Source organism: Pipra filicauda, unplaced genomic scaffold (assembly GCF_003945595.2).
Source record: "Pipra filicauda isolate LSUMZ 115617 unplaced genomic scaffold, ASM394559v2 scaffold144_size1929842_pilon, whole genome shotgun sequence".
In the NCBI taxonomy this organism is placed as follows: domain Eukaryota; kingdom Metazoa; phylum Chordata; class Aves; order Passeriformes; family Pipridae; genus Pipra; species Pipra filicauda.
The window spans coordinates 395,585-408,063 of NW_024103929.1; the positions used below are offsets into that span (position 1 = coordinate 395,585).

The following is a 12,479-nucleotide window of genomic DNA, read 5'->3' on the forward strand; positions in this document are numbered from 1 at the left end:
AATGGCATTTGATACGGACCAAGTGGCACTTTTTCTTCTTCTCAGGTGTATGTGCACTGTTTGGTGGCAGCGTGCTCTCCTACCAACCCACCACCTGGCAGCACCTGCAGAGGACAGTGCAGCTCAAACACAGAGAGGAAGGGTAGGTATGCAGGAGAAGAAAAACATTGCAATGCACCCCAACCTGATGTTTTTCAGAGTCTTATGAGCTCTGACTTTGGCGTCTGAAATGCCTCGGACATGAACTGTGAACACTGATGTTACCTTTAGTTCATACTTTAATACATGAGCTCACAACATGTAGCATGTATTTATTCCTTAAAAACTACACAAATACACTGTGTGTTATTCTCAGCCCTTCCAGGTCACCATTCAGCCAGTCTCCAGGGCTATGTACTTGCTGGACCAGTATGGATTGTTGCTCCAGATCTAAGATGACACATGGAAACTGAATTTGGTAAGAACACCAGGCTCCGTGTACTCACCTAGAGATGTTACCATGCTTTGTGACACAAGCGATGCATAGCCTGTCCTTCAAGACCTCAGAAATAAAAGATCTGGAACAAGAACTAGGGAATGGGCATATTTTGCAGTCTCCAGGTATAAGCTTGAGCCTGTAAGAGAGGAAAAAAGGAGAGCTACCTGCCAAGCCAAACACAGATGGTGTGGCTCTGGAGCAGATGCCAGCAGCAGAGCAGGGCATGTTGGAGTTGGGCCACAGCAGGCACTTTTGGAGCCAGGTATTATTTCAACAGGTTTTCAACAGGACTGCCCCTAGTCTGCAAGAAAATGGATCTAAAATTTTAGAATCAAACACCAAGGCACAAGTCACTGCCACATTCCAAATTCTTTTGAACGGCCCAAATCCTCCAAACAGTTAGGGTTTACACTATAGTTTCATCTGCCCGTGGAGATCCAGAGCTGGTCAGCTGTGTGCTCCAGCACCACTCCTCACTTCCTTCTGTGTCCCTTCTACAGCACCTGAAGGCTCTGCTGTGCTGGTTGCTTTCTAAACAGTGCCACTGGACACAGGAGCTACCTCTTCCAGCGACCACCAGAACTATCTTGCCTGGAGTGACCCAATTGTGGGACAGCACCGGCTGACCCAACTGTGGGACAGCCTCTCTAAAGGGGCTACAGAAGACAACTTATCAGAAAATGACCCAAGGTAGCATAATAATATTTCTTGTTTCTTCCAGCTGTTGAAATGTGGACTTGCAGATCAATAAAATTATTCCAGCCCTGATTACAGCTGCTTCTTGTAATATTTCATAAAGTGACTGCCAATCCTCACATCTGAATGTAAAGTGCAAATCTGAAAAGTCAAATAAAAATACATCAGAGCAATGTAAGCACAGAACATCTTCTTGCTAATGTGCAACAGCAACCATCTGGTGTATCAACACTGGTTTCAAAGAGCCAAGCAACCTACTGTTTCCACATGCAACACAATGCTTTTTTTTCTCATTAATACAGATTTCTGTCTGTATCATTACATTGACCTGAGAATCTTGGAAACCTGTTAGTTAGTTCCTCATTTTCCTCCTACCTGCCCCTGTATGGAAAAGGCTAACTCTACAATATGGGAGTAGATAGATGCTTTAATATGAGCAAAAAGGACAACTTACCTGGCATCTTGTTTTCTGTACACACAGAAAGCCTTTCTTCTTCATCATTATTTTTTAGAGATCAAGTACAAACCTGACCCACAACCACCTCTCAGGATGTGCCTGCACTGTAACTGCAGGTGAGGCTGCAACATGTGTAGCTGTTTAACAGCAGTGAAGAGGGGGCAAGTGCACTGATGCCGATACCAGCTGATAGCACACACCTGTGCAGTCTCCAGTGGGTTTGCCCAGCTCCTGTGGCCACTGCCAAGACCCCAAGACCCCTCAGCAGCCGCCTGGGTGCTGCCTTCCTCTGCTGTACGAGCAGTGCACTCTGCTGTCCACAGCCAACACCGCAGAGCCCAGCAAGTTATGCTCCCAGCATTTGCCAGGAGAGCACATTCCCTGTTTTTAATAACAGTAACAAACTCATCGGTTTAGGATAACTTTCTGTTAATCTAAAATGCAGTCCTTTAGAAATTTTTAAACTGGAACGAAGGGAAAATACTAATGACTAAGTGCTAGCCCTTCTTTTCTCCGCACTCTCAGAACACTGCCTAGTTCCACGCAGACAAGCGACAGGTCTGGTGTGGCATCACTAAAGTTCACTTGCTCTGCAGCCTTGCAGAGTAGATTTGGGTAAACTTGTCTGCAGCACGTGTGATATCCCAGATCTTCCCCTTTTGCCCTGGAAAGCCAGGAAGGGGTCCAGCAGCATTCCATACCCATTCCTCCACCATCTGACAGATGAGGAGATCTTTCTCCTGCAGATATGTTGAAAGAGAGAGGGAGAAGGGGAGACAGACCTGTATTCCCATTTCAACAGGCATTTCGGGTTTCCAACTTTGCACAGACAAGCCAGAGCAATTCCACATTCTTGGTCTCTTCCTCCTGCCTTGGTTGCTGTCAAGGTAGATGATGTTTTTCACACTAAATCGCAGTGTGTTAGAGTTAGAAATTCACTGTTTATCTCAAAGGTAAACAGTGTCTTTCCCAAGCTATGGCTCAGCCATGCTGTTGTACAGGTGTATTGCTCTGCAGCAAGGTTTTTCTGGGATTATTCCCTCTTCTCAGATGTTGCAGATAGAATTTCAGCACCTAGCTCCTGTCCTAGATTGCAAATATTCCTTGCTGGGAGACAAGGATATCCTTCAGGTCCATTTCACATGTCCATCATACAACACAAAGATGTGAATGATGAAAAGTCTGATCATCATGAGCTGTAGGAAGCAATGCTTTGGACTGCATCCAATCTCTCTAGGTTTATAGACTAAAAGGATCCTACAGGTAAAATCTAGGAAACAATCTTCAGAAACAGACTAGAGTTCTACTCAAATGATCACAATATGCTGATAGGTAGGGCTTCCACCTTGACCAGATCTCTTTTTTTTAAAAAGAAATAAAAGCAGATAGACTTTCCATCATCCATGAGAGCCACTGGCTGAGGTTGAATCTGTTTTATGGTCCAGCCCCTGCCTTTATTAAAAGGATGCAGCAGATCCACAGTAATCTGCTAATATAAAAGAATACTGGATATTATCCTTCTCTTAGCAAGGGTGCCTTTCTGAATCCTTCCCCTTGTGGCAGACAACAGAGAGCACAACCTGCAGAGCTGTTTGACTTATAGGCGTTCATCCCCCACAAAATTTGACTAGTGCACCTTTCACTCCAGTCACTTTTTACCAGGTCATCTACTGAACAGGGCAGTGCACTATAGTCCTCAGTTGTAACAGTCAAAGAGTTACAGGCTTTTAATGCTGACTTGCCTTGGTTGGTCACTCGGAAGGCATGTGGAAGAGGAATATATTCTGGCCGCTTCGTGACCCAGCCTTTTGCCCTCATCATGCTACAGCTTTCCCTTTGGAAAGGCTCTCCTTGTTCCCTAGGCCACATCTCACACTGAACCTATATGAAACACTTCTCATGCTGCTCTGTGCCCTGCTAACCTGCGATTCTGTCAGCTTTTTCCTACCTTTCTGCAAAAGCAAGGGAAAGGCCTTGGAACACTGCAAGCTGCGTGACAAGTAGTGTTTCAGTAAGACAAATAAAGTCCTAGGGAAAAGCACAGAGTGAAGATGTTACTCTTTGCCTTGTCCTGTAAGGCAGTGATGTTATTCTTTGTCATTCTGTAATGTATTAAGGAAATAATGTATTTTTTGTAAGTTTAGAGGTAAATCACCAGGTGGGAACAGTTACTCATTGCCAAATTAGCCCGAGCTATAGGGAACAAAACAAACGGAGGGGCTGCCAGTGACGGCTGTGTGAAGGAAAGGGTCAAGGGCTTTGGGGAGTAGGTTTATAGGTAGGAAACCTTGGGAAAGTAGAGAATTTTTAATGTTTCATGTCTGAAACATTTCTGGCTGGAGTAAAGAGAGTCAGTGTACACTCGCAGTAACCATCTGTTTGAGATACTGGTGCAGCCACACAACTTTGACCAGCAAAGGCTTCACAAGGGCAGTGGAGGGGATGGGACCGACCCTGGCGCTCCACAGGGGTGTGGAATTCTCAGGTGGAGGCAACACCTAAAGCCCTGTGGAGGTATAAACCTACAGCATCTCCACATTGTGAAACATCCAAAGCACACAACCCTACTCCTTTTACAGGCTGAGAGGTTGCACAAATTTCACAATACATTACATAAAAAGAATTTTATTACTCTCCATTAGATTTGTAAATCTTAAACTATTACAGACAGGAAACTTTGCAGGACAAGGGGAGTTACTATATACATCCTCCTCTTCAAGTTTTAGTTTTTTTTGATATGAGTAATGATGGTTAATACCCTTTCAACAGGCCTGAGTGAAAGAACACCACATACTATTTAATAATTTCAGACTGAAAACCCAAATTAGTATTGTGATGTAAAGCCAGAGAACTAAGTGACTCGTGTGCATATGAAAGGGGAAAATGTGAAAACCCTACTGGCCAAAACTACTTTGAAAGAATTCCAAATTATGCTGAAATGCACGATGACAGTTTTGTCCTTTCATAGGAGAGACAAGGAAATACTGTAAGATAGAACTGCTCCCAGCAATAGAATTACTCCCAGCCCAGTGCAATATTTCTGTGCCAATGATTGCACAAGAAGTAATTAAGAAATATTCACAAAACACCACAGGCTGGAATATTATCTCTAGCATCTTTGTTTTCTAAAATACTTATTCACTGTTTTGATTTTTATCTGTATCCTGTCATTTAAAGAGTTTTGTGTAGAACCACATCTGTGATCTCTCCTCTCACAGTAAAACTTCATAGGTCATATTCAACTGTTCTTTTTAATTTTCTTGGCATGGTCAGTCAAGAATATGTTTAGTTCTAGCTCATCCACTTACCATCAACCAAGAGTTGGTATGACTTCTCACTTTTTAATACTGAGGTGGCATGAAGTGTGCCAAGTCAGTAAATAATTTGTGGTTTTTTGGAGACAGAGTTCCAAAATAAGTGGTAGCAATGCATGTGCTTAATATATGCAGAAAAGTCCAAAATTAAGACTTTGTAGGGAGAAAAAAATGGCCACTGCTTACTTTCCAAACTGTAAATAGTCACATCCTGCTATCATGCGTTGTATTTACGTAACTTCAAATTGCTGCAGTCAATTGTCGGGAGCATGAAACGTAAATGTAGCATTTTCTCATCCCTGTGTTTCAAATTTGCTCATTGTAGCTGTTGCAGTGTCATATCAAGGCTGGAAGTGATCTTGGTGAGGCTGTTGTGAAGGATGTCCACAGGCTCCAGACTGACTCACCCAGAGGGTCCCACGATCTTCAGTGAGCCCTGTGCTTGTGCAGGCTCGGGGTCATCCACAGAGGAACTCGCCACAAGCAGCAGAACTGGCACTGGTATAATTTTATTTAAAAAAAAAATCCTAATGCTTACGTGGGCAATCAAGAGAGTATTTCTTTTATTAGAACTTGTATTGCTATGAACATGCAAGAGTGTTTCTTGCTGATGATTTCAGTAATGATCCCTCCTACCACATGAGAAATGAGGTGGCCTGGGTACTGACAGCCAGTTTCATCAGACTGATTTAACACTGCATTTTTCAGGTAATTGATCTCTTCGGTAAGAATGAGAAAGCCACAATTCCTCCTGTGAATATTTTCTAAGAAAAGCTTTTTGCAGACAATCATAAGATAAAAAGTACATGTTCATTTTTATTCTTTCAATTATTAATCTGGCCAAAACTTTTACAATAGGATTACAAAAAAGAGGTGTGCTCTGTTCCTACCTGTTTAGGTAACGTAAAACTAACCCCAGGAGTGAATGAACGAACAAAGGACTGAATTTCTCATACCACATTCCTTGAGCAAAGTACAGATGGTGTTACCTAAAAAGATCTCATTACTTCTGTTAAGTGTTTCTTAAGACAGAAACACTCTGAAATGAAAAAGAAATTCAGATACCATAGAGAATCTAAAGGACAACACCTTACAAAGAACAATTGCACTTTAAAATTAAATAAAATGTAACATTTCTATGTGGACAAACACTATCATTATTGCATTGCTCACAAGCTCCAATCATAAGTATTTAAATGTTTTGCGCAGTTTGATTTTTTCCTCCCCGTGAAAGACTGTTTAAAATAATCTGTGAATAAATAAAGAAGTTTTAGTAAGAGAACTACAGGCTTCATTTGCTGCTACTGAGCTTCCAAAATCTTTACAAGGTATTTCTGTACATAATCTGTACTTGTGCCTCACAGAGATCCAACATTATACTTATCCTCAACACTAACCAAACACAGTTTATTCTGCAATCATATCCATTTTTAACTTGTTTACCCAAGAATGAGGTTTCTTCAGTAGGTCATAACAGATGTAAACGATCTCGTGTTTCATCCATCAATGACAAAAATCACATGTTTAGCAGAACATTTTCACACCACTAGCTCTATTTTCAATATCCCCGCTTCTGTTTTTCTTCTTTATCAAGAATAGCCTGTTTTAGACTCAATGCAGCATCTTCAAACTGGGGGTTTAACTCTAATACTTTCCTGAAATCTTGCATGGCCTCATCAAAGTCTCCTGTCTCAAAAAAAAAAAAAAAAAAGGAAGAAAGAAAGAAAGAAAATAATTATCTTTCAAACCACAACTGAAGAACACCTCCCAGTACTTTCACTAATAAAAAACAGCAGCTGGACTTATTGGACCCATTACATTTGGATTCTCCAGAGGCCCAAGTGGGAGTCAAAGGGTTTCAGAGCAAGAACCAGTGTGTATTTTTGAACCTAAACCAGACTTGATGCTCAATTCAGTCACATTATTAATTCAGGAGAGGAGCCAAAAGGCCCATGCCAACAGTCAGGCTGTTTTACACCTGGCATACTGGCATACAGCTTCCCAGATGACGCCTGTGGTCTGGCTCCATTCTCCTAGTGCTCACTTAAGTCCCTCACCTTCTGTGTCTGGACTTTGCAACAGTCAAGCTCCAACAAAAGGCACAGGGGTGTCATCTTCTTACAGCACAGTCAAAACTTGGGCAAGAAATTCCCCAGAAGTGTCTGGCAGCCAACTGGAAGTTGAGAAGACTCTGCTCTCTGGAGCTACACCTGCTCAGAAGATGCTTTATCTCAGGTTTAATGGCACTGCTTGGAACTGGCTTCTTTCACCCCAGTGCAGACTTTTCCAGAACTGAAACTGCACCTTTCCCCCTATTTTTCACTGAATAGCTTAATTTCCAATGACACAGCAGCACACCTAGAATCACAGAATGTGCTGAGTTGGAAGGGACCCACAAGGATCAGAGAGTCCAACCCCTGGCCCTGCACAGGACCATCCCCAAGAATCACACCATGTGCCTGAGAGTGTTCTCCAAATGCTCCTTGAACTCTGTCAGGCTTGGTTTTGTAACCATTGCCTTGGGGAGCCTGTTCCGATACTGAATCACCCTCTGGGTGAAGAACCTTCTCCTAATATCTAAACCTCCCCTGACACAACTTCAGGCCATTCCCTCGGGTCCTGTCACTGGTCACCACAGAGAACAGAGCAGTTCTGTCCCTCCTCTTCCTCTAACGAGGAAGTTGTAGACTGCGACGAGGTCTCTCTGCACACACGGGGCGGGCTCGTAGCCGAACGTCCTGTCACTGCCCGACAAAGCGTGTCCCGCCTGGCTCTGCTGTGTCACCCGCCCTCCGCCCCTGTGCCAGGCAGGTGCCCCCGCCCGGGACACGGCGGTCGCGCCGGGGCCGCCCTGCCCTGCCCTGCCCTGCCCCGGGTCGTACCCAGCCGGTAGCGCACCAGCCCCCGGTTGTAGTAGGGCACCTCGAAGCCGGGCTGGCACTCGATGGCGGCCGTGTAATCCTGCAGGGCGGCGGCGAACTCCACGCGCAGGTACCGCACCTGCCCGCGGTCGTTGAGCGCCGTGGCGAGGTCGCGGCGGGCGCTGCGGGCACAGAGCGAGCGGAGTTACGGGGGACCCGCCCGCCGCCCACGCCCCACGCCCCGGCCCCGGCCCTACCCTGCGGGGCTGCGGGCGATGAAGCGGCTGTAGAGCTCCTCGGCCACCGAGAGCCGCCGCGCCGCCAGCTCGGCCCGCGCCGCCGCCAGCAGCTCGGCCGCCTCCTGCGCCATCGCCCCGTGACGTGAACGGAAGGGGAGCCGCGGAGGGCGGGCGGAGGGCGCTGCCCCCGCGGGCACCGCTGCAGGACCGGGCTCAGCCCGGGGAGGGATGAACAGGATGGAACTGGAAGCTCAAATACCAGAGCACACACACATACACACAGAATACAGTATTTCAGTGTTTTGGATACAAAATGTATCTTGGGCTGCATCGAAGAGCTGTGACCAGCCCGGGGAGGTGATTCTGCCCCTCTGCTCCACTCTTGTGAGACCCCACCTGCAGGGCTGTGTCCGGCTCTGGGGCCCGCAGCACAGGAAGGACACGGATCTGCTGGAGTGGGTCCAGAGGAGGCCATGAAGACGCCTGGAGAGCTGGATTACCCCTCCTATGGAGACAGGCTGAGAGAGCTGGGGCTGTTCAGCCTGGAGAACAGAAGGCTCCAGGGAGACCTTATAGCACCTTCCAGTACCTAAAGGGGCTACAAGAGAACCAGAGAGGGACTTTTACAGGGATATAGAGTGACAGGACAAAGGGGAATGGCTTTAATCTAAAGGAGGGTAGGTCTAGATTAGACATAAGGAAGAAATTCTTTACTGTGAGGGTGGTGAAGCACTGAACAGGTTTCTCAGAGAAGCTGTGGCTGCCCAACCCCTGGAAGTGTTCAAAGGCTAGGTTGGATGGGACTTTGAGCAGCCTGCTCTAGTGGAGGATGTCCCTGCCCATGGCAAAGGGTTTGGAACGACATGATCTTTAAGGTTCCTTCCAACACAAACTGTTCTACAACTCTAAGGTTCTATGCAAATGGGGTTTATCCTTTCCTGGCCTAAGTTTAGGTGAGAGACATGACTTGCCCTGAAAGACAGTGCAGAAGAAGTGTCACACTCTCCTCTCAGAAATGTGCCAACGCACAGCATGAATGTCGCAGCTCATGGCTCTTTTCCAAACAGCCAAATGGTGGCAGGTCCTGGGGAAAGCTCACCCTGTGCAGTGGGGACCTGCAGCACTTCCAGAGCAGAGGCTCAAATCCCGCAGTAAGATAGAAGAGTGCAGTTCTAAGTAAGACATCGTTCCTTAGACCTTTGTGTGTAACAAGGGTGACCATTCAGGTCCTGATATCTGTTCAACAGATGTCGGCTGCTCTCTCAAGCCACTTGAAAAAAATTGCTAGATTCCAGTTTGAAGGTTCATGGAGGTTTCCTTGTTGAAAATCACATCAGCCAAGCTCAGGAACCTGGATACAGACAGACAACACTGACTGCTGAGTGTTTTCAAGCCCTTTATTGCTGTGGTGGGTTTAAATACACTTGGCAAAAGAAACCAGCACAAACGTGTCTATACTGGTATCATTACTCTAGTGAAACAGTAGTACAAAAAGGTATACTATAATATTATCAGAACTATTGTGGCATTATTTCAACTCAGGAATTATTTCCTTCACAAAACTGTGAATTATGAGAAAACCCAGTAATCTCCTATGGAATTACAGAGACAAAAAAAATGGAGCCTACTCAGAGTAAAACATACTAATATGAACCTACATTCAGCTCACATGGTTTTAAAACTAGGCTCAATCTACAATTAAAAAGAATGCTTTTACCTTAAATCTTTTTTTAAAAGTGTAACAAAAATGGAGTCTATTAACATGGTTGTTTATTCACATAAATGGAACCAGTAAAGGTTTCTCTTGTGGGTTTTCTGTTTTGTTTTTTTTTTAATGTTTCCCTAATAGCAGCACTATCTGCTACAATACAGTACTTGAGTTGTATTTTAAAATATAGTACATCATAAATGAGGATACATGGGCCTTTATCCTCAGCTATACTGTGCTGTGGCACAGAGGACAGGACTTATAATTGCCTGCTTCACTGGCTTTCATACAATGCTTACATACACTGCACATCCAGAATCGATACTCCAGGATAGGGTCTCCTGTTGCAACACATACAGGAAGTTTCTCATCTCCACTATTTAAAAAAAAAAAAAAAAGAGAGTAAATAAAGCTGAAAGAATAAAAACATGGTGTGCCAACTGTTAATTAGAAGTTATTAAATCATGTAACACTTCACTGTTCACATAGCCAAATACGTAAATCTTCATACCAGAGAGTGCTCACCCCTAGAACCATACAGTCAACAAATCAGGACCAGCAGATCCAAAAGATGGAGTGAAGGGAAGGCCATATAAAGGTAAGGTCAGATTAGACACCTGCACTACCATTATGCTCCTTCCTCTGACGAGTGAACTTGACAGCTGTTAGTGAGATTCTGTACAGCTGCACAGTAGGATCAAACAAGACATGTTAAAATCCTATTTGCTAAAAGAAAATTGACTCACAGTCAATTTTCATACTCACAAATTCCATGCTGTTAGCAGGAAACATATGTCAAAGGCACTGTTGTGGGTATAGCCATTCCAAGGACTTACCCCTTAAATGTGCCCTTCTTACTCTATTTTTTTCACTTGACATATCCTCACACCATGTAGATTTAGGTAATTCACAAAACACTGGGACTTATTAGTTAATAATGGTTAAACATTCACTTGTGGATATTTGCTTCACACCACAACGGTGATGCAAACAGTAACATTAAAGTAGTAATGTCATGTGACACAGTATCAGAAGTCCTAAAACTCCTGTGCTCTGTCCACCTGCATTTCAAATTAAGGTGAAGTTACATCTTTATGCCCAGTTCCTGAACGCAGTCAGTGTCTATTTTCCCAAACAACACAGTGCTGTATTACCCTTTCTGCAAAGTGGCTGACACCTGCATGATTCTTGCCCAATATTTGGTTTAAGCAGCAAAGCATTTAATTAACTTGGTCACACACAAAATCTGCTAAAACCCAAAATACAGACCAACAGCAGGAAAAAAATGATAGTATTATTACAGTATCATATAAAAATAAGCCCACCTCTCAAGAACATCATCCAGATCAGACTTTTTGTTATACTTTGGACTGTATCGCGTGAATATCTCTAGAGCAAGATCTTCATACTGTTGCCTCTGCTCTGGCCTAAGAGTTTCCAAGGATTCTAGTTTAACAAATGCTTTTGAGCAAGTATCAAATGCTCTGTTCGCACATGCACAGAGTGCCAAAAGGGAATAGATTTCAACTGCAGGGATAATGTCTTCATAATCTCTCAAATGAAGAGCTAAAAAAGAAGAAAAAAAGAAATCCAGGGAAATTATTACACGTCTTCTGAGAACTGCAAGCATCTGGTATGAAATATTTGGTACTAGGACACAGTATTAATCCTACAAATTGGACAAAGTGAACCAAAGTCTTTTCACTGACATGACTATGAAGCATTGCTTTTTAAAAATAAATAAAATTAGGGGATTTGACTGGGAAATTTCTTGAAACACTTCATTTTGGTTGGTTTGTTTGTTTTAAAGATGTTACAAGGTTTTGAAATAGATCTTCACTACTTGGATAAAGTGTAAAGCACTACTTGCTTCTCTTAACTGCCACAGATTTTTTATGAAGCTCTACCGGGAGGTCCGATGTGAATTCAGGTGTGCCTTAGAATTTAAGGAAAGAAATGAAACAGTCAACAGAATAGCTATAGAAATTGACCAATTTAATCAGGTAATATTTGGAAAGTTAAGATTTGCATTCTCTTCAGGAAAGTCCTTTCCAACCATATTGACTGCAGCCATAATCAATTCATTATATTGTTTTGGTTTAAATTCCATGGACCTATTAAGAACAGAAAAAAGTGCCAACTATAAATGAAATTATGTGCTGTGCAGTTAGAACAGTTTCTGTAACTTCTTTACAGGGTTAAAAATAAAGTCCTACCTGTTTTAAGCGCTGCATCTACAGACCCTTTATAGAGCTGTTTTTGTGCAAGTATGAAAAAATGGTAAGCCTCAGCTCCTCGCCAAGCATTGTCTGCAAAGCGATTAGTTGAAGAAAGAACATCTTCTTCCAGCAAACCAGCCAAAGCTGAAGCACTCTGAAAACAAAGCAGTATCACAAGTAATTTTTATATGAAACAGATACAGCAGGAAATGGGGATACATGAAAAGAACTTTTCTATACTTGGTGATTACAACACTGTCTGTGTTAACTAGGGGAAATACAAATGGACCTGAAGTGAACATTGTCAGACATTTTATAAAGAGCACAGGCACAACATATGGTGCAGATTTTCAAAGATAAATATTGTATACGTGTGTACAAATATATTTTGTGCACATCTGCAGACTGGTTCATACTTTGGATTAATACTGCATTTCAACACCAGAGCTCTTAAAACTTTGTCTAAACTATTTCATTTGGGCATATGAAGATGAATGTGTGCGCAGA

General features: G+C 43.4%; 2 protein-coding genes across 6 annotated transcripts in view; both read right to left on the minus strand.

Moving 5' to 3' along the window:
- Positions 1-4,240: 4,240 nt before the first annotated feature.
- Positions 4,241-8,184, minus strand: TTC32 (tetratricopeptide repeat domain 32). 4 transcript variants are annotated; one of them, XR_005562551.1, is made up of 4 exons: positions 8,064-8,184; positions 7,828-7,988; positions 7,003-7,155; positions 6,544-6,631 (listed from the first exon to the last, which is right to left on the minus strand). XR_005562551.1 is itself a non-coding variant. In XM_039378720.1 (3 exons), the coding sequence occupies exons 1-3, from the start codon at positions 8,174-8,176 to the stop codon at positions 6,504-6,506; spliced, it is 366 nt and encodes a 121-aa protein (XP_039234654.1). In that variant the 5' UTR covers positions 8,177-8,184; the 3' UTR covers positions 4,241-6,503. The 4 variants fall into 4 exon arrangements, 2 of the variants coding, with proteins under 2 accessions (XP_039234654.1, XP_027606211.1); XR_005562552.1 differs by having other exon boundaries at positions 6,544-6,635; XM_039378720.1 differs by lacking the exon at positions 7,003-7,155 and having other exon boundaries at positions 4,241-6,635; positions 7,868-7,988.
- Positions 8,185-9,428: 1,244 nt separating this feature from the next.
- WDR35 (WD repeat domain 35) overlaps positions 9,429-12,479 on the minus strand; it is a 49,054-nt gene continuing 46,003 nt past the window's right edge. Inside the window, exons 26-28 of one of the 2 annotated variants that reach the window (XM_027750408.2) lie at positions 11,970-12,126; positions 11,079-11,319; positions 9,429-10,129 (exon numbers count right to left, since the gene is read on the minus strand). In XM_027750408.2, coding sequence (XP_027606209.2) covers positions 9,982-10,129; positions 11,079-11,319; positions 11,970-12,126 — 546 coding nt within the window. In that variant the 3' untranslated portion in view covers positions 9,429-9,981. The remainder of the gene's footprint in view (positions 10,130-11,078; positions 11,320-11,969; positions 12,127-12,479) is intronic. The other variant, XM_027750409.2, reaches the window with a different exon arrangement.